At 43.0% G+C, this 26,199-nt stretch overlaps 1 protein-coding gene across 6 annotated transcripts in view; it reads left to right on the forward strand.

Moving 5' to 3' along the window:
* rbms3 (RNA binding motif, single stranded interacting protein) overlaps positions 1-26,199 on the forward strand; it is a 152,989-nt gene that overhangs the window by 60,522 nt on the left and 66,268 nt on the right. For all 6 annotated transcript variants that reach the window (XM_049751339.1, XM_049751340.2, XM_049751342.2 and 3 more), the window contains 2 exons: positions 438-496; positions 9,034-9,125. In XM_049751339.1, the coding sequence (XP_049607296.1) occupies positions 438-496; positions 9,034-9,125 (151 nt within the window). The remainder of the gene's footprint in view (positions 1-437; positions 497-9,033; positions 9,126-26,199) is intronic.

Here is a 26,199-nt window from a genome sequence, read left to right on the forward strand (position 1 = left end):
TCAGAAATGTCATTGAGCAGCGTGTGCATTTGAAGTCATCCATACTTGAGCTTATTAACCTCGAGTGGCTTCTCTCAGTGGCCTTTAACAGTAGTGCTACATTACAATTCCTGCTCCTCCTAAATAAATGACTGTAAACACAACGCCAGTCACTCCGGCACCATATTGTTGTCGTAGCAATTAGCAGCATGTGCTCTGAGGCAGTAGATGGCATTGAATGGCCGCCCTTTATTGTCAGACATAATAGGGATAGCCGCTTGAGCCCCACTTTCACACACAAAAACAAACAAAAGGAAAATACGGCCGGCACACTGGTCACATGCTTCGAACAGCTGCCTCGCAGTTTGGAGGTTCGGAGCTGTGTGAAATTTGCAATTGTGATACCAACAAATGTTGCTTTTTGGTCATTCATTTTTTTTTTTTTTTTGTCTTTGCAGGTATGGAAAGATAGTGTCAACAAAGGCCATTCTGGACAAGAACACCAACCAGTGCAAAGGTAGGTCATTCTGCTATACCCAACTATCAGGACCGTTTTCGGAACGAATATATGATATATTACTGTCACGCTACCTGACTTCTTTCATTTGGACATGATTTAGCTGACAGTGGAATTTTCCATGAGTGTTTGCACATTTAATGGTGTGTACATACACTTCTAATAGTTGTGCCTCATGGTTAATTGTTTCTGGAGCAGACATTGTACACACAGATATGCTTCAACATATTCAAGTACAAGACCAATTAATGAGCAAACAAACTAAATCGCCGCCATGGCCACCGTGCACTGTGCCTATTGGCTTTTTCTCATCTTGTGTTTAGCTGCTAGCAAGTCTGCTTGGTCTTGAGGGCTGGGGGGGTGGGGGAAAAAAAAAAAAAGTGATTGGGGTGAGTGCACGGCTTTGCTACTTGCCCTGAGGTATCAAGCGCCACTGTTTAAGAGCAACTGACGTTCTATCATTCTATAATTGCTTTATGTGTGCGTGTCGCAAAAGGGCGGCCTTCCAAAAGTGAACTTCAACCCACTCTTGAGTTTATCTTACCATGTATGCTTGGGGGTCAAAATGTTGCTGAAAAGAACCGCTGCCTTTTAGGAGACAAGAAAATGGGGGAAATGCTGTGGAAAAAAGAACAAGGACAATTTGAGATGCAGTGTGGAATTTTACTGGTCTCAACAGCAAAAACAGTGATAGAAGAGGTGAAGTAGACTTATTTCCAGGATGAGCTAATGGCTTGTTCTCGATCACAGGTTAGCCTTCTCCATTTCAAGTTTTACTCCTCTCCGCTTTGCACTGTGTGCTGCTTTCCCATGAGTCACCCTCCCAGAATGCAAGACTGCTGAGATGACAGGAAGCAAAACTATAAGCACGCATATTTTATGAGGGGATAGGATGGATTACGTCGACTCAGAGCGGGTAGTGGACAGAGGTGAGATTATGTAAAGGGAGAGTGGTGTCCTTGTTTTTTTTTTTTTTGCATGCTTCATAATCGAAACCGAACTCAAAGTTGCTTTTTAACTCTACCGACAGTTAATTCAGAGTCGTCCGATTCACTCGTTAGGGCTTTTGCGAGTCTCGTTCGTGTCTCTCGAGGTTACGGGGAGCGATTGGCCCTCCTGGCTGGTGCTAAGACCCTCGGATGAATTTATGGCGTGTCAGAAATTTCATGGCCCTTGACAGTCATCTCCGACGGCTGAAGCAGTTACAACTACATTTGCTCAATGCTCAGCTGTTTTCTCTCCCAGAGCAAAGAGGATGAACAGTGTGCTAAAATCACATGATCGATCATGCCGTCGTAGGGTAGCGTTGACCATTTGGTCAAATGAACCCGACTTTGAGTGAACGTGCCGAATGAAAATCACTTGGCGAACTGATTCGTTCCTGTTTCAGTTCGCTTGAGCTCACTCAGACGAAAGTGTGTCGGCGTGGAACTGCTGCGTGGTGTCACTCGGCCGTGAGTCTTAGGAGAATAACAAACGACCATTCAACATTTAGCATTTAGTCTAACTTTAACGATTCATAAAATACAACTACAGGGTCACTCCAATATATCAAGAAATGAAATTCATTTTAATGTATAGAAAGTGCTAAAAGTTCAATTTGCTACTCACATCCATGTGCACACATTTTTTACCTGCCATTTTATTTCAGGACGTTTACTGCGGCAGAGTTTGAAGCCCAGCTTGAAGTACCACATCACAAAAACTGCACATCAAGACCATGTAATACAATTCTCCCACGCACTCAAACACAAAGAGCGTGCACAAACGCACGCACGCACGCACGCACGCACACACACAGGGACTAATCATACCCCCGCACTGCCTGAGGTGTACTGTGCTCTGGCAGGAGTAGTGGCCATGCAACAGATCTATCAATCCTCTTGCTAACATCACAGCTTGTCTACCTCCTCTGGCCTCTCTCCTCCTCCATTACCCCATGTTTCCATGAACCTCGCCTTCTTTCTTTTGACAGCACTGACACACTACCGCTCTCCCTACCTTTGCCACACACACAAAACAAGAGATTCACGAGCACTCTTTCAAGGGTACGTTTCAAAAATGATTCAGCGTGGAGTGGAGGGAAGAAGGTCGGGCGAAGCGGAAGTTCACCCTGGCAGCAACATTTGAAAAAAAAAAACACTACAATAATAAGAATAAAATAATAACAAAAATAACAATAATAATACAAATTATACTAAAAAATCAAAACCAAAAATTAAAAACAATAATAGAAAAAATCCTTTCTCATGTTCTAATACCCTCATCTTTAGCTTGCTTCACTCGAATCCTAGTTAACAAATTTGAGAGGTGAGAGGTCAGGGTTGTCTCTCAAGGCGTGATTGTATCCGACACCCTTGGAAATCTCATTGACGCAAGAGCAGGGAATAAAAGGTCATATTTTGTTTCTCGTGGCACTTTTCCCCCATAATAGTGCATCAGGGTTGGACTATAGATGACTGAGGAGAGAAAAGGGAAGCCATTGTTACTCGCTTGAACTGCTCATTTGCCATCGGTAGCCATGAGCGCCTCTTGAAAAGGCGGCCAGTGTTTGAAATAAAGCAGGGCCAACCAAATGGAGACATTTTCTTCTCTTCGCCAGGGCCTGGAGACTGAGGAAATGACCTCAACCCTTTAAAGGACCTCCACTTCCCGAGATAAAGCTCTGAAAAAAATTCAACAGTCTGACTGATGCTGCGCGACATTGGTCCGCTGCACTGAATTGTGGGAAACAGATGAGATGTGGAGTCTCTTGAGGCTCTTTTGACAGTAGTCTGTTGATCATGTTTTTTTTTTTTTTTTGCTCCTCAACTTGCCATTCCTTTTCAGTCAGCGGGATGTTCGGCAGAAGCGCGCTCTGATGGAAAGCCTTGTTACAAAACTGAAACTTAGCTTAGAAATCTGCTGAAATATCTATCAGCTGTCATTTTGTTGCTGATGCATGTTGCGCTGATGAATTTAGACCAGTTGTGTGTTAGCACATGGAGGATATTTTACGACGCAATTTAAAGGCCTGTCAGATGCTTGACCACTACAGTCCAAAACATCACTTCCCCCTCACCGCAGACTCATCTAATGGAGAAATATAGGCAATGGACCTTTTATTAAAACAAAAAAAAAAAGAAAGATTTATTGCTGCATCAGTGGCCGAGTGGAGACTTTGAGCTTTGGGTCTATTGATCAACGAGGTGGGGCTCTCGAGAAGAGCCTGTTTGCTGTGGGCTTTTTGGGGAGGCAGGAGGTGTGTGTGTGTGTGGGGGGGGGGGGGGGGGGGGGGGGGAGGCAAAGAAAGCTTTCTGCATGCGTTATTGGTTTCTCATTAGAGGGCTGAGATATAAACATTTGTCTATGTTGCACATCGTGCAGGTGCAATTACGGACTGGCTTCGCCCCCTCCCCCCCTCCCCTGCCCTTTGAAAGTGAATTATGTGCACATAACAATCTTATTTGAAGTTAGGACCCAAACTGACCTTTTTACCAAATCATTCTATAATAGACAACAATTAAAGAATAATAGCGCTGAGGGTAACTGGAGGACTTTGCATTTTCAGTCTATAGCAGGGGAGATTTATTATTTATTATTTTAAATGTTCATTATTAGTCTTTGGTATGTTCCTCGTTCGGTTTTGTGTTCACGGAGCCCTTTTAATGACTGTAATGAGATTAATTGAACCACCATCTTGGTTATATATTTAGTCGGCTGTGTTCACGCCCACTACGGCGCAAACTGCCCTTGTCTAACCCAAGTCGACCCACATTTTCCCCACATGACTGACAATGTGTCAGGATTGTCAAAAAGAGAGGGGCAGTCAATGCTTGCTGCTTTCGTTGCGTATTAACGATTGTAATTAGCAATTGCTCAGGGATAATCGTATTGATTTGGCCCGATTGCGTATGCAAAACCTCGGTGGATAACACCCGCAGCCTTTGTTAGCACCCCTCTAATCACACAAACGCACAATCCCTTTTCTCAGCTCTACCCTTCCCCCCTTGAGTACTTCCTTGCTTCTCCACTCCAGTAAGTTGGCCTCTCACCAAGTAGGCGTCTGATTGTCCAAGTTTGTCGTAAATAGAAGCAAATCAGGCCATCAGGTCCACATTCCTGAAGCTCTGACCTTCCGCTTCCTGTGCTATTTTACATGCTATGCAGGATGTGATTGCGTGTATATAAAGGTCACGTTGAGGCGACATACTACATACATAAAGAATCTCAGCTCAGAATAGAAGAGATCCATTAGGATTTGGGAGAATTTGCGTTCAAACAGATAGTTGCTGATGGTGGTGTAGGCCAGTGACGGAGGGTGTCAGGCAGACAGGTGGTGAAGCTGTTCAGATGAATGGGCCACTTTTGATTTATCCACATTTGAATGTTTGCTCTGTCTAGAGATTTTATCCATGTTCCCAGAGCCCTTGAATTCCATTGATCGGCCTTTGTTCAAATATTTAACCTGCTCTCTCACCTTGCAGCGAATCTTTCAGGCCTGCAACCTGATGTGATTACTTTGCTTATTACAAACATGGTGTGTAGCTTTGATGTGGTGAGAGCCAAAATGGCAGAATGAATTGAAATGTTATTTGTACATGTGCACTCTTTAAATAGCTTCCAATCATCTAAAAAAAAAAAAAATCACATGTCAGTGGGAATTTTGCCCACTCATCCAGAATAGTTTGTGAGAGGTCACTGACGATTTTCATCTCCAAGGTGCCGTTTGGTGTAGCTCTTCCACGCAAAACTCACCCAAGCATGTCCTTGTGGACCTTGTTTTGTGCACTGAACACACTGAATGTTTCCACTCAATTGAGAGCATAGCTGGTTTATAATGATCAAGTGAAAGTGAAGTGAAAGAAGCACGTACGTCTTCGTTTTGTACAATTTACTGCTGCTGTTGGTATGCATATGTATATACAATTACTATTATTTCGCCCCCCCCCCCCCTCCTAGTATGGCTGAGGGAATATTGCAAGACAATGAATTGCCCCTGGCCCACTTGTCCCCTTCCTCCCTCCCTCCCTATCTATCTATCTATCTATCTATCTATCTATCTATCTATCCATGGCACTTTGCCCTCTGCAGATGTGGAGCGCATCTCTTGGACAAGGACACTTCTCCACCTGCCAGGAAAGATGACAAGAAATACATAACGGCCAATGGGCTTCCTTTCCCAGAGATTAATGCCGTCATTATAAATCCGTGTTGCACGGTTGATGGGTTAATTGCTCAAAGCGCAATTTAATTGTCATATACAAAGGAAGTGTCTGAGACTTATTTTGCTGCTAATCGTTATTGACTACATTCATAAGATGAATCAGATGGTGACTCCAAACAAGTACGAGGGATGTTTGTCTTGAGTACTTTTAGCTAACTCAAATAGTAACAATCCAAAATACAAAAGTACTCATTTAAAAAAAAGGCATTGGGTTGAATATTATAACGCTTCTCCTTGATATATACATTTTTTCATTCATAGATGACTTGAAGAGCACAGCAGCGTCACACATTCAAGTGCAACTCAAAGAAAGTCACCACTTTTACAGTTAACTAAAGCACTCCTATTTTGGTATTGTCATGCATATTTGGCCATTTATCTTCCTTATTAATGAAAGATGCCAAATCAATTGTTAACACAGATGATGAATCGCTCGTGTTAGTCATCCAACTCTTGGTGAAGGACATCAACAATTGGTCTGTTTGCGCCGCCACGCTACATGCCGTTTACTTGATTCATTATTCATACTTAGGCTGTTATTATTCTATTGTATGCTATGCAAAATGGGGTCATTAGTGCTGAATACGAGAATGTGAAAAATGGAAATATTGGTGGGAAAAATGGTGGTGAATATGGAATGCAGGGAACTCCAAAGAATCCAGTCTATTAACAGATAAAGAATGGTAATATTCCCCAGGGGTAATTAGGATTTGCATAATTTGATAGCAACGCCATGAATGATGCATGGATGATTGATTCATCGATACGTGCGTCCTAATGATGCTCTTATCTCGGCTCTCCGAGGAAGACGGCATCTTCTATCACCGTCGTCGACCCCTTGCGGGAGACCATGTCAAAAAGTGTCCCCCCCCAGTGTCATCCATCCCCGCGCAAACGCCACACGGTCACAGTGGAACGCAACTGCTTTAAGTAACACAGGAAGGCAAGCAGCGGCCGCTAGTAGCTGATTGACGATAGTCCTTTTATCTTGACAGGCTCCGTCTTGGAGCCAGGCCAGAAAATATGATATGACAGCTCGTGTTGCCGTTACTCCTTCGCCGGTGTGTGTGCGTTTGCTTCAATGCATTTTAGGAGCTTTATTCGTTCCTTTGCGTGCTGGTTTTAGCCGAAAACAAGCATCCAGTCAGTCAGCTTTTTAAGTGACAGGTACAAAGTTGATGCTTGTGTTCTTACAGAAGCTGAGTTCACAGCGGCAGGCGCATTTTGCCTGTGCATTCCCCTCGTGCTAGTAACTTTAGAAGAGCTGCAGTGAACAGATTTTCTTTCTCCCTCTTTTATTAGACTTCAAGGGGATGCTGTGCCTACAGCATCAGGGTGTTTTTGGATGGGTGTAAAACGTTTTGCTTTCATTGGAACTGTAAAATCAGAGTCCATAACAGCGTGTTTTACATGGCTAGTATCAGGTCAATGCAGCCATTTTGATATTGCTTATTGTTACGATCCCCCCACCTCATTTTATAATATGTAACTCATTCTTGAAGTCACACTGTCCTCAAAAATAATCAAAATATATATTACTATTAAAATTTTCAAAAATCTATTGTAATCAGTCCTTATTTTTCAATTGTGTTCCTAAAAGAAGAAATAAAGAATAGATACCTCTGTGCTCCGGCTTCCGACGTGGTCCATAAATAGTTTGAGCCTCAAGATCACACATTTCAGTTTGCATGCATCTCACTTAACATAACTGCACATCGGAGCCAAAACGTTTTTATTCCTGGAGGCAGTTTACTGTCAATTCAATCATTTACTGTTGATTCAGCTGACCTCAAGAAAACCTCCTCTTCGAATGCCTTGCACGTACACACACACACACACACACGCACACAGCCATCTCTCTCCATTCAGGTTTGCTTAAATTTAGGTCAGCATTCTTTAAAACACTCCCTGAAAGTTTGATAAGTGCACTCTTGGTGGTTGGGGTGAATATTAAATGTGTAATTTGAGGCTTCCTCTTGAAAATACTCATAGGCTGGAGGCGGCTTGTTACTCCACGTCTGTAATAAATTTGAAAAGAATAGAATGGTATTTAGGTTTCACACGCGAGATTTTAACAAGCAGCCGCTCGGACGGGCAAAGACTGGACTGGAGAGTACGCTGGCAAAATCATTCTCACTTCTCACTCATTGGGGCTTTTGATTTTTCAGAAGTCGTTGAATGTGGCTGGCCGGCAAGCCAGCCAGCCAGCCAGCCAGCCAGCCGCTCAACACACAGCATATTAACACAAGCCCATTTCACAGCCTCCATAATCCTCTCTCTCCACAGTAACAAATCTCTCAAAGGTTGACAGCATACCAGAGCGGCTGCCATTTTTCCTCTCTCCCATTTTCTTACACACACGTAAACTCACATTTATATTTCTCGCAAATATAGCAATTCTGTCTATCCGCACGACCCCCTTCCTTCTCACTCTGTATTTCTTCGCTTTCCCTCTCCCACTCATATTTTCCCTGACATTAACAGCTACAGCCCATCTGGAAATTCATCACACAGAGGAAAGCTGAGGGAATGAAACCCACGGCTGTGATTTATGAGTTATTGCCATCCCGACGTTCTCCGGGATGTATCGGAGACGAGAGGGGGGGTCACGTCCGTGTTAATTAAAATTTGGTGGCGGATTAAAAGCAGTCAATGGTGCCCTCTGATCCACTGTTTCTGAAAGAAAGTGTAATTACAAAAGGATAATGGGTGTGAGTTGGGCGGCGGGGGGGGGTATGCCGCCGCCGCCGCCGCCGCCGTTACCCCCGTGTTACAAATGATCACATGGTCTTGGATTTCCCGGCCTTCTTTTAACTGCCGACATCTTGTTTACAGTCTTGCCAAGTGTGGGCAGTTGAGTCCCACTCTCCTTTTATGACATATCAATACATGTATAAAACTACTCTGCCATATCACCCGATGTATTTATTTATATGGATGGATTTTAAAGTTAGGCCAAGAATCCTACGCTCTAAAGGACAAAAAGGATATTTGCACCGCGTGAGAGCGATGCACGCGTGTTTTGTGTAGAGGTTGAGGTGAGCCGAGTTGTTATTAGAAAAGCACTCATCCGTGCGGCTAATTAAGATGCATAGCATCCCCCTAAACGTCAGTGGCGCTAATTATCAAACAATGTAGTGCTCAGTAGATATAAGAAGTGGCAGCCTCCGTAGTCATGTTACTAACCTATTACTGCTACAATTACCAAGCGTCTGTCATTCTCCTTGTTAGCCATGTTTTTTTTTTTTTTCCCCATTTACTAATGCCTGCCTTTATTTATTTTCTCCCTCTTTTGCATTTCTTCTTTTTCTTTCTCTCTCTCTCTCTCCAGGCTATGGCTTTGTTGATTTTGACAGCCCAGCTGCAGCACAGAAAGCCGTGTCATCTCTCAAAGCCACCGGAGTGCAGGCGCAAATGGCCAAGGTAGGCTCTTGTTTTGCTTCCTGTGCGTGTTGGCCCAATTGTCACACATGCCTTCTTAAATATGTTTTCAAACTTAAGGCATGTTGCCATGGAGTCTGCCTTTTTCCACACTTTGAACTGTGTGCACAATGGCATTTCATTTTATTTATCCGATTTTATTTCATTTTTATTTGAGCAATAAATGTGCTGTCACCTTTATTAGCAGACATCGGCGCTTGCATAATGCATATTTGTGTGTTTGACAAGTGGCTAATTACATGTCTGCAGTATTATTAGATTGAAGGAGCTCAGGTCGCGCAGGTGATGCAAGCTATTTAGCGATGCTTTTACATGGAGGAAAAACAGCGGTACTCTTTTCACTGGAGTGGCATTGTTTGGATTGAGTGGGCGTATCATTTTGAACCGTGACTCTGTACGGTGCAGTGGAACCTTTATCGTACGATTAGGGATGCAATTAAAAAAAATGTCAATGAAAAATTTGCTTTTGTAATCACGCTAATGCACAGCATCACTGCAAACAAATCACATGACCCTCACATGACCTCAGTTCAGCAACCATCAATGTTGAATCTGAGTGTGTTTTGCTTTTTCTTTTGGTAACATTTATATTAAAATAATAAGCAGAATGTATCCGTTTTGAATGAATATGTTGTATCTTAAAATTAACATTGTTTCACTTTATGATTTTTTTCTAGCCATTTTTAGTATTGCTTCCTCAGGATTCTTTTCCAAAATGTGCAAAACGTCTGGTTCAAGCTCTGAGGTTCCGCTGTCTTTTCAATATTTCATCTTGACTGTTGCATTACATCTCTCTCTCTCTCTCTCTCTCTTTCACTCTCTCTCTCTCTCTCTCTCTCTCTCAGTTTTCATGAGCCGTGTATTTGAAAATTTGTTTCATCAAAAAGTTCATGTCTTTTGCCTTTTATGACTGAAGGGAAAATCAGCAATCGCTCAGCAGGGCCACCACTCATCTTTGAGGAGCCTGCACAAGCTAAATCAAGCTATTTTTTGGCAGTTGAGTGTCTCGATGTCGCTCGCGCTAAAGCAATGAATACCATGATGGCTGTGAGTGATTTTTTTTTTTTTCTCCTTACTGGAGATGCTGTGTATTTGATCTGATCCTCAAATCCTCAGCCACTTCCTTACGGAAGGCAAAGAAGCGCTGATGAGATGGAGAACGGCGACGGCGCCCGCAGATGACAGACTTGATGATAACGATGAGGGTGGCAATTATTTTGATCAAATGGGATGAGATGTGACAGCAGGAGATGATATTCTCTGGTGGAGCTCAGGTGTGCCATTTCTCAAATGCACCATTTGGCTCTTCCGTCTCCCCACCAGTGTCCTTCTTTCAATATTTATAAGAGGCCATGCTCCCAGAATACTGATAAGAAGCCTCACTCTTTACCTTTCTCGTTTTAAGAGCACCCTTTGCATTGCGCTTCTTTTATGAGTCAATACTTTTCAGGGCAGAGGCCCTTTGCCCTCCAAAACAACAGCACTGACAATTTGAAGAAAATGTTTGCATGTGTGTTGCGTTCATACAAACGACGGGAGCGAATGTTCTGTGCAACAGCTCTCTGCTTTTATCACACTTGCGAGAGACATTAAGGAGTAGTTTGCTTTTATAGACTCCCTCTGCATCTCTCTAATGCTTCCAGCAGCTATCTCTGCCATCATTCGTCAGACCCTCAACTCCACTGACCCGCCTTTTTTTTTTTTTTTTTTGGGAAATGTACAAGCAAAAACTGCAATGATTTGTTTTTCTGCAGCATTTCACTGCATTGACTCATTGCGGCTATGCTAGGGCAGACCAACACAAATCATGTAGCTGACTTTAGCTCGGAGGCTATTAATCCTGCAATTTGAATGTGGATTGGAAAACAACTGGAGTAGTACTTTAGACACTTTCCCACCATGGCAAATGAAACAAGACAGAGCATTTGTGGTGGTATGATATCATTTTTATTGAAATAGATATTTACTGGCAATCATACACAACAAGGTTTGAGGGGAGGCAGACTGAGATAAGATAAAAGTGAGCAAGAGGAAAACAAGATCAGCGTAGCAGCCGTATATGACACCGATAGCATTATACGTGGACTACAGTCTTTTTAAAAAGTCTACACCCCCCTGTTCAATTCACTGAAAATCTATCAAATCACTTTAGGAGGGGAGGGTTGATGACAGATTGTATTATTATTTTGAGTACACCCATGCTAGGCCTACCTACTGTAATAAGTGCTTGTTGCCTGGCTGTTAGTTTCAAATTGCTCCCTAACACACTCGTATTCCATTTTGTCACCTCCACTGCAAAGTAATGGATAAAGACCAAATAAGAGCCACGGGCTTTTGAGCTCATTAAGTGAAACCATCTCTGTAATCAATTTTTTTTTTCTTCTTTCTTTTTCTGTTTGCTGCTGCTGCTCCAATGTTGTTAAACTGCATTTACTATGAGGAAGCCCTATTTGAAACACAGCTGTGAAGGGAAGAGAGATACAAAGGGAATGCAGAGTGTGTCTTGATACGCAGCCTGATGTCACTCTCTTCTTACTCCCCTTGGAATTTGAAATACCAATGCACCAGAGATGAAACATTGCCCCGCTTTTGTCTTGGCCTCCCCTGGGGATGGTGACAGCGAGAGGGAGGAGAAGAGCCATAATTAAGACACCTAAAGGACACTTCCCCCTGTGCCCCCCTCTCCTGTCACTCACTTCACACAAGCCACAGATAAGAGCACTTAGCATTGCTGGCGGCCGAGGATTGTGTTTGTGTCTCTTTATCTGTTGCAGGAATGCAACCAAATAGAATTATGATGTATGGATGCATGTGTACTACTGACATAGTCTGCACTCATAATACGCTATTCTAATTTACTGAAAATGTTCCAATACTAATTTCAAGGGATTAAGATTAAAAGATTTGCGTTAATAACCGGTTACTTCCGCTCATTAATGTCACGTTTAAATCAAGCGTTTGGGCATGAATAATTACCATCATTTCCATTAATAATATGCTTTTTTTTCTTTGCTAAACTATTTATCCAAAATCCAAAGGGAGTCTTGTTTAATGGTGCAGCAAAAAAAAAAAAAAAAAAAAAACGTTTTAACCTTTCCAAAGGTTGCAAAGAGAGATTATCACCAATTTATGTGTAAAAGTACAAGAGGAAGGATTTAGAGCAATAAGTGAATAAGCCGTGTCTATTCTCTGTTTCTGCTTGTCCAGCCGGAGAAAGGGGAAAAAGGAAATGATGAACAGAGTCAATGATAAGGGGTAAATGCAGTGTCTGGCTTTTGCAGATGCAAACCTGTCAACCCGCCACTCACCTCGCTCTCCACAGGCTGCCATTTTCCCCTTGAGCCAATCAGAGTGAATTACAGGAAGGGCACCCTCAATTGTGGTGTCTGTGTCAGAGAGGTAATTCCGTCTGACAGCTGCTTGCTTTCAGACAACAGCTAGTCTTTATGGAAATCATTCCAATTCAGGCTGAAGTTGCCTTCTGCTGATAGCATTCCGAATTAGACTTCTATCAGGACCGCTTCTTTTTTTTTTAACTATCTTGGCTGATTCCTATTTTATCCTGGTTAACAAAACAAAAATGACGGTTGACTACCATGACATCACAGCAAATCTTGTGAAATTTAGATCAATAATTATTTGACGTTAAAAAAAAAAAAAAAATGACTGTTGACTTCCATGACATCACAGTAAATCTCACCAAACTTTTACTTAGTGCACAATAAAGAACCAGCTCCGCTATGTCGTCTTGCTATGATGACGGAAAGTGTGACAGCAAAGAAGACAAACGTTGGCGAGGACTAAGCCAATAATACAATAACAACAAATGGGAAAACACAATGTACCCCAAGAACAGTGCTACTTATATATGAAAAGAAGCAGAGACATTGCCTGTAGACGTAAAAATAGTTTAACGATTGTGACAGTTTGGACCCAGAAGAGATCCCCATTATTTTCCACATTATTGTAATCCAACCGAGCAGGCGTAAATGTATTGCGTTCAACCTTAGCGGTTCCATCCACTCCATCAATGGGTTACAAATAATGCCCAAATCAGCCAAATTATACTCACAGTTTGGCCTTGTTATGATTCATTTTAGCTTGATTCTGGCAGAGGTTTTAGGAGGAAGGATGTGTGGTGGTGTTGTCACTAGCCTCATTAAAATGGCCACTATATAATAGGACTGCTGAAGCAACAGGAAACAACATAAAGACTCTGCCTGCCTGCCTGCCTGCCCTTCATTTCACATTACTGTGGGGAAATTATGCAAAAAGCATCATTAAAGTGCCTCGATAAAGTGAACTGCAAATGTTTATGGTAACACAGTGCTTGCGCCGGCCCATCAACTACTAGTCACATGCTTGGCGGGGTTTAACTCTGCGTTGGCTTCTCCCGTTTTTGTTTATTCTCAAGTCGTCCTTCCGCTCCTTGTCCGTCCGTCCCTCCCTTTTGTCTCAAGGGGAATCTTTGCTGTCAATATCACATTTATATTCGGCGCGGCGGAAAGAATCTCCCTGCGGGTGGGCTACAGTCAGTCAGCAGTCTTCACATTATCCTTTAAAGGTGACTTCTCTGATGTTTTAGCGGCATTAAGAGAGTAGACCCTCACAGTTTGACATACCACCGGGTGACCTCTGGCTCAAAAGTGCTGTTACAGATGGTTGCTGACAACATCAGTTGCGCAGAAGCCTGCTTCCTTCCCACCCTCGGGGCACCGCCTAATTATGTGGATAATTCAGGGAATATATTGTGTCGTAAATACGACTTGGTAATTGGACAGATTTTTGGAAATCCAAGTGCTCGCTCAGCACTATCCCTTGCATCTTTATTTCCCTCCGCCTGCCATTGCGGAGCACTTGGAAGAGCCTTTGCCATGCCCTTGGCTCATTTCCACCTTCCTTACCTTGCTGTAATGGAATGCAACGGCCTGCTTGTGATATCCAAGCAATTTCAAACAGCGTAGCAGTGTTTTAATGGAATGAAGATAAATGGCTGCATTGCACTTTTTAGATTGTATTACAAACAAAAATAAGTCAGTGGGAAAAAAGTCAATACCAAACATGTCCACGCGCTAACCTCTAGTCAAGACGAGCAGGAGCGCCCGTGAATCCAAAGACACTTTGTGCCATTCCGAGGGGCACAACAACAGAAGCGGTAAAAAAACAAACGTGTCGATAAAACTGTCATCATTAATTGAGTACGAAATGGCTCTAAGCAAACCTCATTTAGTGGCAATGGTGGGCTGAATTTATACTCATCTGCTAAACAACATTAATGAAACAGGTTATGCCCCTCGCAATTTGCTGTCAAAACTCACTCATGCGTGATTATTTAGCTTTTTTCATTTTGCCCGATGCTGACTATCTTGGTTTTGTCTATGGCTAACTACTAGAACACTTTTCAGGATGCATATCAGGACTAAATAGCTACTGCATTATTGAAAAAAAAAGAAAAAAAGTTGTATAATCATCCTTCAGGCTGTCATTTTTCTGCAGCATAATGAGCTTCTACGGGCATCAACTGCCCTCCCCGCCCGTCTCGTACTGCAGAACTTTTAGTTTTGAAGGACAAAGCCAGCGAGAGTGAGACAGACCATCTGACGACTCTGGCTCCCAAACACCTCCACTGGTTTCCACTGTCTATGCCATCTAATTAGACTTCAATCATTTGCAGAAGCGCCGCTTGCGGTAAATGATTTCACCGAGCTGAGAGCAAAGCCGTGCCGAGCCGAGCCGAGCTGTGAGCTTGCGAGGGAAACCCAGAGACTAACTAGGAATCATTGTGAACTGGAGCGAATGGCAGATAAAGGTAGAAAGGCTTGGGAGATAAATGGGGCTGAGGGAGACGCAATCTCAACACAAAGACAAAATGTCTTCGTTAGACAATGTGTGCTCTGAGCTAATGGAAAAAATAAACTATCACTGAATACAGATTTTGACGGACGGATGGCTAGAACTTTGATCTTCACACGTGCACGTCCGTATGACTAGCTTCCCAAATTCCTCCCAAATGGCCTCGCAGGCATGAAATAAAAATGGCAATGGCCTGCATCGTCGCTATTTTCCCAGCACGGCAACGCTGGCTTTGAAGCAAACACAAATATGGCCTTTCCAGGCTGGATAATGGCCACACTGTGCAGTTATTAGAATCTCTTTGATGTGGCAACTGTGCCAACCTGCTCGCACTCTCTGCGAATTGATCCGGCTCAATTAGCCGGCCCGCGGAGACGACGTTCAAAGCCTCCGCATTCAACCGTGACACATATCGGCCAGGTGAAGCGCTTTCGATTCATTTACGTAGCTCGGCCTGAGCTTACAAACTGTGACGAGCCTCGTGTGTTGGGAGGGAGGAAAAAAAAAAGTCAAATAAAATCACCGCAGCTGTCTGCTGAATTGTTAAGCAGCAGACATTTGCTCACATTTCTTCTTATCTGCTTTGTGTCTTTATGCATTGAACTACATGAGCACACAATGAGCCGCCTCCTTTAGCCTGCTTACTTTTTGAATTGCCTGACCCATTTCAATTTGTCTTCATCAGTCATAGCAATTAAGTTGTCGATTAGATTTGGCCGTGCCGGCTCCCCCAACTTTTCCATGCATCCCTTTCCATTATTATCTAACCTGCCTGCTACGCAAGCACTCTTTGAATAAATAATCCCAGAATATGTTTCCTTCATTGGATTTTATGTGAGTTTATTTCTTTCCTCAGGAGAGCTGTATTTTTATCTAGTTGAGTCCCGTTTTCTCCATTTCATTACGCTGCTTGCCTTTGCTTGGAAATACGATCGCATTTTACGTCTGGCTGTTATAAAACGAAGGAAATGTGCAGCATCGTTGCTCACATTTTCCAATGGTGAGATGATGGCAATTAGTCTCAATCTGTGTAACTCTTCATGGAGAAGGTGCGCCGCTGAAGAGACCTATGGTGACATGCAAATGTTGTGATCAGCACTTTTTGGAGGTATGATTTAATGAACAATTCTTTTCTTCTACATGCAGACGGATGGATGTGTTTTGTAGGCATCGGCGCTCTATGGTTTCAGCTTAATAGTACACAATTCATCAGTCGATACGTCAATAGAGCATGTGTGAATCACAGTTTATGAACTCTGTGGTCACCGGAGCGCAGCCCCATTGAACTGCTATTGAACCTGCTACATAAAAAAACTCCACGTGCATCATGAAAACACTAAATGAAGAAATGCTGCCTGGAGACTGCAACAATGAAGCCACACCTATTCATATGCTTAAAATGATTTACTTCATGCGACAAATGTTTACATTCCCAACATGAAACAACCTATTTCAGCAGAATGCAATTCTGTTTGGTTTGCCTTAGTTTGGCTCGGTTAACGCTGGCCAGGGTTGTCCAACTCACTCATCCACCCCCTCCCCCTCCCCCTCCCCTTCCTATATCCCCGGGATGTCACGTTGAATTATTATGACTCTTTCCATGTACGCTGGTTTCAATCATATGTGAGTAGTGTGCGGGAGGACGACGTAGTCCAGGCTTTAGCTGAAGCGCTGTCCTGCTTCTACTGAACCAGCCCGGTCCAACAACGCAGTTTCTCATTCTTGTTAACAACGGTGAGCAAAGCTGATGTATCTGCTAAAACGGCTAACATGAAAATAGTCCATAAAACATATTAAACAACTTCAATGTGCGTATGCATGACTGTGTTGAAATCAAAATAATGATTGCAGATTATAGGTGGGTGTAGTAGCTTTAGTGCTTATAAATGACGCATCTAATCAAGTTGCAGGATTTGCCATGACTTCAAATGAGGATCTTGATGATCAAAAATCAGTCGGTGCATGTCATGTTTTTTTTGTTTTTGTTTTTTAATAGTGCTGATGTTGTTTGAAGTCATTTTGAATGCCAGCAAAAACTCTTTTACTGCACATTGGCAGTATTCATTTTAAATACCTTCACCCTAAAGCAGCTTTGTCGTAATTTATGCCAGTATGGAAATTTGCACTCCAAAAGTTTCCCTCATTGATGAAACACTAATGATTTGACTCTAATAGCCAAAAAGTCTTTTCTGACCTTTCATGCATAGTACAAGATAAGATGAGCCATCATTTTTCTCTGGTCTCTGAGGCCTTAAAACGTCAAGGTCAGTTGGAGTTTGCTGAAGCTCACAACGGTCACAACCTCCAAGACCTCAGGCCCCGTGGCGTAAACACACACACGCACACACAGAGAAGGGAGAATTAATGGAAGCAACCTCAGCAGTTCTGAGGAGACATCCTGACGTACAGTATCTAGCCCACATGTTGTAAGCCTCCAGTGTCCTCTTAGGTGATATCGGGTCAGTTTCGACTTCTCGTTACAACTGAATTGACCAAGGAAACTCTGACTAGCTCCTTGTGGTGGTTATCTTCACAAGTATTTCCTGTTTTGTGTTTTTCTGGAGCCTGCGGTGATACTATGTGAATCTTTCAGATCCTATATTCTGTTTCATCACCTACTTTATATTTGCGCCGGTGCTTGTTTGTACATGACATTGCGTTAAGAGCGTTATCGTGCCACTCTTCATGCCATGTTAGTGTTTATGCGATGGGTTATCGTGCCGCCATCGCGGCTTTAATCATTGCGTTATCTGGTGGTTTATCCGTGCGTGGTTGTCCCCCGCGTTATCGCGTGCCGCCATCACGGTCATGACCTTTTTTTCCTCAAACACCACCTGAGAATAGTCTCGTTGAACGTTCCGGCCGTCACTCGTGCTTTTAACTTCTTCCGACAGCTTCTTGGGTTTTGTAGTGTTTGGAACTTTGTCGCCGAGTTGCACTCTAGTGTGTCAAACATGTTTAGCTAGTTTGTTTCTGCCAGCCAGCGACTGTGATTTGTCTGCTGCCATTATTGCATATGCCTGTATTTGCCTTTCTCGCAAAAGCCTGCGCCGGCTGGATTGCGCTGGTGGCGTGATTTGTAGCAGATGGCTGTCTTATTCCACAGGAGAATGACAGCTGAAGACAGTTAATACTGAAAATGGTAGACGAGAGAGAAAAGAGAGGAAATACTAGGCACGATTACCATCCAGTCACTTTGAGGGGAGCTTCCACGTGCATCGGTGTCCCTTCTAGCTATGACATACTGGAGATGGGGAAAATGTCTCGGAGGCACGTTTGTTTAGTCATACACGCTCAAAGAATCATTTTGGAGTTAGCATGCAGCCGTAAGAAAAACCTCAACACTCAACCTCGGCAAGCAGAGCGCTTCGGAGTTGCTGCCATGTTAAATAATGATTGGTCTCTTTGTGTTGCTTTTGTTCATTACGCGACATCACTTCTAATCTCATCAGCCTGTTGAAAGTACAGTGGCTACAAAAGAGAGGTTATATGTGTCGTAAAACTTAAGTTGCAGTCCAGTGGGGTATTGTTGCATCAGAAACTTGATCTGATTGTGTTTCAAGCACGGATGAAAGCACATTTATAAGTCTATGGATCAAAGCTTTTTGTTTAATATCATGAAATGTTGAAACCTCATCATGAAATGTTGAAAACTCAGTTGATCGTGTCTTGTGACTTTAGGGTAGTCTATAAAAAAAAAAAGAAATGTGGCCTGGATTTGAAAAATCTCATCGCAAGTAGCATTTTTTTTTTAGAAAAGTGAGTCCAACTTTGGGATGAACAAGAATATATGCCACTGGTTGAATTATTCTACGGCATTGATCGGACGGGATAGTCAATTAGCTTTCAGTCTGCAACACTGATTGGTCATAATGTCATCATGATGGAGTGAGCGAACAAGTTAATTACTGTTCAATGGCAATCTGTTGTTCTACACCTGAGTCCAATTGGCACATGTTTTGATGATTGTTTATTTCTTCAGCAAAGTGGCGCTCATACAATGGCTGCATTAAAAAAAAAAAAAAAAATCCCCACGGGCATGTTGTAAAGGCAACATTCCTCCTGTATCTATCTAACACATCCTTCCATGTCCTGTTTGGTATCCGTACGTCCTCCTTTTTTGTCTTCCCTCCCACAGAGTAATTCATTTCTCCCGTATTCATCGAGAGCTTCATTGTCTAGTAATACGAACATAAAAGGGCGTGGGGCTTTCTCTGGAGAATTTAGGGTTGTGTTTGATGCTTGAAGATGTTGTAGTAGATTTACAGCAAGGAAACATATTTTCTCTTGATAATCCACTTCAACAATCCCAGGACTGCAGCCTCCCTCCCTCCCTCCCTCCGTCCAAAACTGACAGCCACGTGTAGCCTAAAGCGTAGACGAGGGTTAGCAGGGGTGAGGGGGAGGCTATGTGCGTGTATGTTGCAGACATACACAAGGCGGCAAAAGGCAAAGATGAGATCTGAAGAACCAGGGGGAAGTCTAGATGTGGCTGCAATCAAATTATTGGCCAATCAAGTCATAACATGAGTAATTCAAGGCTTACACTGACATCCCTAATCAGATTGCTTGGGCATTAAGGGCTCAAAGGGTGGCTCTTCATGACCGTTCTCACTGGGGAATCTCGGGGTGGAAAGTGTGAGGAAATGAGAAATTCCCATTTGGTGAAATGAACTTATGAGCACAATGACGACTTTGTGTTAATAATCAGTCTTGTTTCTCTCTTGCCATCTGAATGGCAATATATCTCATTTGCTCAATTACCGAGTAAGGTTCTGATGTGTTTGTTCCCCTGGGACAAATTTGACTCATCCCCTTTGCTTTGGCATCTCATAAATCCTGACCTACCCAACTCCATTTGGATGATGGATAGATGGATGATGTATGTCGAAAAAGGAAGATGGAGGCCAGGCTGAAAGAAAGGTTGGATTTTCTAGCTTTTGACTGAGTACTAATCACGCTCGGCTTCAGCATCTTAAGAGCGAAAGCTTGGCATGTTTTAGCGCTGATTTGCATGTGGAGGGTTCCTGACTCTGTAAGCACCCTGTCGCTACAACCCCCTTCGTCACACGCACGCACGCACGCACACACTCGCTGGCGTATACGTATTGAGGGAACGGCTGCCAAGGGAACAGCTTGCCTGAGAGAGGGAGCGATAAGGAAAGAAAAAGAAAAGAAGAGGCTGCACGAGAGGAGAGGAAAGGCAAGGCAAGGCAAGGCAAGGCAAGGCAAGGCAGTCCAAGTCATCTCCCTCCCACCCTGCCAGAGGTTACTTTATTTTTTTGTTCTGGACCCTTGAACTTTGACTTCCCCATCCTGATCCCCGTAGTAAATTCAGCCGGCGGAACTTGCGGCTGTAAATGAGCAGGAACAAAAGCGGAAGCGAACCATGTGTGTCGGCGTGTCCTCTGGGGACTGTTGTTTTCTTGTTTAAAGCCATATGCTTATGACTGGGTGACAGTCAGGCATCCATAAAAGGCTTATTGTTGTGCTAGCATAAATGAGCAATCAGCCGTCTTTTCACAGTGCTGCTAATCAGCCTTCCCACAATATGCGGCCACGTTCCGCCTCATATATATTCTCAGCAACCATTGCGACTCCCATCACTGCAGGCTGACTTAATCCGTTGTGCCAATATAGAAGCACTTGCGCAAACCAAACACGCTGGTGATGGGGCTTTGACACTTAGCATGCACGGATGATGGAAGGTGTCCCTCCCTCTCGCTAATAAGGCCTTTCAGTGCACCAGGAACTGACAAGTAGTGACAAGGTGAGCGCCATGTTCCTGGTTAACACTCCAACCTGTGAATAACCTCGTCACATCAGACGTATGACCCTCCAATCAGGAGTGCCGCAAACAGCGCAGCGCTTGTGAGCTCGGCCGTCAATCAAAGCGCCGACTTCTCAATGGAGACATTTTAGGACACCTGCTAATTACACTGCGAAGGATGGTAGTTGGTATTATTTTTTATCCGCCAAAAGTCTTTGTCTTCTGAGAAGATTTTGATACTGAATGATACAAACAGTCAAACACAAAAGATGGAAACTCACATCCAAATGCACGCACGTAATTTAAGTTCTGCTTGTGATGTCATTGACTAGGCCACTCCCCTTTTTTGCATCTCTTATTTGTACAGTGATTGCGTTTCAAGCTTGATCACCGAATGAAGTCAAGCTACGGCATGATGTAATACATTTAATATACTGGGGGAATTAATTGAGGAAAAATCAACCAGTCAGGAAATAGTATGCAATTCTTGCACGGACTCTGAAAAAGTGAACTTAATCAAATCATTCCCGTTTGATTGCCTTGAATAGAAAATGCAAAACCACGGTGCATTTGCGCCGCTCCCGTTAACAATTATGTTATATTTGAAAACATGCGCATATTGGCCTCAGAGATTCTTCCGTATTAAGGCAGTAATGTCATCAAAATCAATTTGAAATAAGGTTTATGCAGCTGTGTACGGCTACTATTCCCGGGCAGTTTGTTCTGCAGGCCACAGCTTGGGAACGAGTTAAATGTCCGCCTAAATAATCCAAGAGCCTGTGCTCACCAATACAACATCAATTAGGCTCAAGCGATGGGTCGATCCGTCTTTCAGAGGACGGAGAGGATCGGCGCTCGCTGTTACGTGAGCCGAGCGCCTTTTCTCTCAGCGGGCTTTGGGTCGTGTAGGAAAGAGAAAGCGAGGGAGCCAATGCAGTAGCGGTTTAGCTGCGTGGAGTACATGTTGTGCAGATGTACCCGAGTGTCCGCTGTCAGACTTTGAATCACTTTAAAACGATTCAATCGGTTTTACTGCAGCAGAAGCGAATAGCATTCACTGTTTTTGCTGGCAGGGAAGGAAGGAAGGAAGGAAGGAAGAGAGCAAGACCAAGTGTATGATTCACAAGCTCCTTTGGCTACTATTCACCCCACTTTCATTTCCTCTTCTTCCTCTTCTCTTGCATCTCAATGATCTCTACAAAGGTACGTTTAATACATAATTGCTCTCCCAGCTGCTGCTCAGTCTGGGTTTTGGAGTTGCTTTTAATTCAACCGTAAGCACACATCTCAAATAATGCCGCTTTGTCCGTGGCAGCCATCAAATACACTTTGCTCCCTTTAATTGTGGCTGCTCATGTAGAGAAGTTGACAGAAGATGGGATTAAAATTCTCTAAATGAATTTGCCCTGAAGTCAAGGCTGTAGATGATAAGGCGCAAAGAAATTAATTATTAAAGACTATAATCAAGCAGATGCCTTGCAATTGTGCCCCTGATGAGCTGTGGCAATCAGAAATGAAAAAGTAAATCATCTGATTGCACTTCTGTAGTAGCGTGCTTAGGCATCATTACCCCCCCAGTGACTGGGCGCACCCACCTTGTACATTACTCATTCATCTTTCGGTAATACAATCATACTGTAGTCTCGCTGCTTATAATATTCATGGTAGCAGTCATCGCTTTGATTATGTCATGTCAACATTGCATGTACTTTGACTTGAGTAACAGCGACATGGGAAGAAACTCTTGCTAATGTTAAACATCTGCATGACGCACTTGTGCACGTCCTTTGTCAATCTGCAGGCTAAATGCTACAAACATTTTCCCCATAATGCCACTGGGTGGTCATTGAAAAATAATCAAGGAATTTGTTTACAATCAATAAAATGTGCCTTTAACTATGAAATAAAAACGGGATTAATCACAATAAAATAGTGGCTTGACAGATCTATGATCTTTGCTGATACCATTGTTCACATCAAACGTCATCCAAAAATTCTACGACTAAAGTGCTTAGCTTTAATTTAATCTTCAAATGTCAAAGAAGAAAAAAAAAGTTGTACTTTCAACAAAGTTTTAGTTCACCAAGATAAGTTAATGCGAGTCCAAAAAGCCATTGACGGAAAACAGGCCACTAATGAAGGTCAAGCAAGTTCTGCCAACTCCTGCTTGGATAGAATACAAGGCCATCCATTCATGGAACAGATTAGCTCTTATGAGGACAACCCTGCAGGCCACTCTTCATAGTAGTAGTATTCTCAAAGAGTCTGCAAAAACTAGATTATATGTCTATTAAAATTGAGCAGCAAGACCGCAGCGTTACTTGTGATTATTATAAATCTCAAATAATTCTCCTCTGTTAAAAAACACTTTGTCTCACTCACCACAGTTGGAACGGCGCATGAACGTGTGGCCAATTAAAGGAAGGCCGGCAAATCTGATTGAGGTCACAACACCTTTGCGTCCACATATATCCAAATGGCAACGAGCTCTTTGCAAATGACTTCATTTATTTTTGTTAAGGGGCCATCATATATTGCTTTGGTGTTACATGTTAAACAGATATACCAATAAAGTGTGCCCCCCCCCCCCCCCCATCACTCACATGAGCAGATAATATCCATACACATAGTACACACATTTGCCAATGCAATTACTGCGTCGACTCGTATTCTCTCGCGTTTGAATACGCTCGCAATGACTGCTTGCTTTCTCACGGCCGCGTTATTGCAAAGAAGCCAAAAATAACATCTGAGAATCTCGCAGCCGAGGACAATCCTGGAAGCCGTCCATTCAGCGAATCCTGTGTACTTGAAAAGAACAAAGACTAACATGTGACAGGAAAGGGTCAAAACTGATACATGAGGATAGACCAACTAGTTTTAAGGACCGTGCTTCTTTCCGAGTACGCTTATTTATATTCCTTAAGTAAAAATGCATGTGTGTGCGGTAGGATACGCCACAATAATTAGTATGGTCCCCACCGCGGGGAGAGGTGACATTAAAACACATTGCAGCAAGACGCAGCTTTGTTTTGCTGACAACAATTCCTCTCCCGCTGTACTCCATCTACTATCGCTATGCATAGCGGTTGTTTGGCTATCAGGACGTGACATCTATAGGGAAAGGACAGTAAGAACTTTGGAGCTGGTAGGTCACGGGTTTGATGTCCCACTGTGGCTAAATACAAAGTGTCAAAAAAAAATAAAAAAATAATGCAACTAGTTGTTAGAGAAATGCTAGTGTGTTTCCTGGCTACTGTCCAAGCGCCCTTGAGAAAGTCACAGTCGGTCGCCCACCCCCACAGCTCAAGTGGTGGAACACTATTTGCACGCCTCTTTACTCCGAATGTGTCTGCCGTTCTCCGTGTGTAGTGCCACATCAAATATAAAGTACATTGTACCTTGAATTTAACCTTGAGGGACTGCAAAGAATTGATAACAGACCATTACACAAATTTACCAAACAGCTTTGCGGTAACTTTGGCTGGTGAAATGAGTCGCTCTCATCAGCTTGACCTAAATGTTTTTCCGAGATAGACGTGAAAATATTTTGCACTTCTTGTTTGATGTTTAAACAGCAACAATCTTCCATTTTTGTTATCACTGCGATAAAAAGGATGCCATAAATCGTCATGTGACAACTTCCCAATTTTCCTACGGATCAGCAGATTTCTGGACTCTCAAGTTTAAATCTCACCTCTGATCTTTCCAATGTAACACACACTTGGCAGAAAGATCTTATTTTCTCTTGGCGTTTCATAGACTTGCGAGGTCGTTACAAATCGTATTCATCAATTTAGAAAAATCGAATTAAGGATTTTGGATCCATAGCAAAACCAAAAACAGATCTTTACGAACAAACAGATCAAGCTGCACCATGACACTCACAACACACACTCACACACGGACGGGCAGGGGTCGAGCGGGGGAGTAAAATTATGCCGAGTTAGCTGGCAAGCAATGTTTGTGCTAATGAAGCTCCCTGTCCACAACTTGCTGATGACTGGATTCTTCTACCACAAAGGTCTGCTACATCATTTGAATATTGAAGCAGGTGTAGCCTGTGGTTGGCCTCTTTAATGAGCGAAAATCTGGACCAAATATACGTATATAAACAGCAGTGGAACATTGTTCAAGTCTCGAATATTGCTAGACCAAGGAAGACATCGAGACTGCTGGAATATTTTCGAAATGGAAATTCATAATTCATTATGCGTCATTCCACCCAGTCACCAAAGGGAAGGGTGCTATTTGTTTGACTGTTAAAATGGAATTTTTTTTTCCCACTTTCATTATGTGGCTTTGCGCTGCGTTTGTTTGAAATCTCTGTCATTGTGTTCAAGTAAGCCCCTTAACACCTTTGTTTTCCGACTCCGTCGCTCCACAAATACATCCAATTTCACGACAAGTAAAGGCCCGCCCGGCCCGGCTTGTTTATTGCACATCCACTTGTCATGTCTCCCAGGAGTTGATACACAGAGTTGCAGCTGACCTTACAGAAGTTTTTGTTGTTCCCAAGTACACGCACTCACTCAAGAGAGATCACACACACAGTGACATACACACATGTGGCCGCGTCCGCCTATATGGCAGGCACAGTGAAGAGTAATTAGTTAGTGCCCTCAGGACTCTGACGGGATCTTTGTGACAAGAGGAAAGGGCAGGGTGACATTTTTCGGTCGGCTACGTGCTGCAGTAATCAGGCAATACGCTTCAGAATATTACCAGAGAAGTTTGGAGTTCAATTCCCACGAGCTACTTCTGCCCATTTCGCCTTCAACTGATTTTAGACAACACTTGGATGACATGGAGAGAAAAAAAAAGTATACGTAGATACGTACATGACCCCTTTGAGAATCCGCCACCTTTATTTAGACTTTAATAGCCTTGTGAAGTTTGACTATTTCAGCACAATGTTTAAATCATAGGTTCAACTCAAGGCCAGATACGGCCCGCCAAATCATTTTACGCAGCCCGCAAATACAAATTGTGCATCGAGCTCATGTGTTAATCCTGAAATGACAAATTGTCTTCAAGAAATGGATGAACTCTCACCATGGGACACGTTTGATTGTTTCTTTGAGATGTTGGTGAAGATTTGCGATTGTTTGGATGAGATGTTGTGGAAGAAAACAGCCTTCGGGAATGGCAAGAAAAGGAAAATATAGGACTGATATAGAAGGTGGCAGATGGTAACGACCTATAAAAAGAGCAAGCTGCACTCTTTTAATCCTATCTTAATTTTTCCCAGTAAATAAACACAACGGTAATGGCAGTCGTTAGCTGGATTTACTGCTCGGAGTAAAATACTTCCAAGACGCTCTCTCGCTCAGATCAAATATTGGACTACACCCTTTACGACTAATGAATGGCATGTCCTATGCTACTCGCTTTAAATTTATCCTCCAAACGACATGACGGATGGAGCAAGTT

Source organism: Syngnathus scovelli, chromosome 19 (assembly GCF_024217435.2).
Source record: "Syngnathus scovelli strain Florida chromosome 19, RoL_Ssco_1.2, whole genome shotgun sequence".
Taxonomy (NCBI): domain Eukaryota; kingdom Metazoa; phylum Chordata; class Actinopteri; order Syngnathiformes; family Syngnathidae; genus Syngnathus; species Syngnathus scovelli.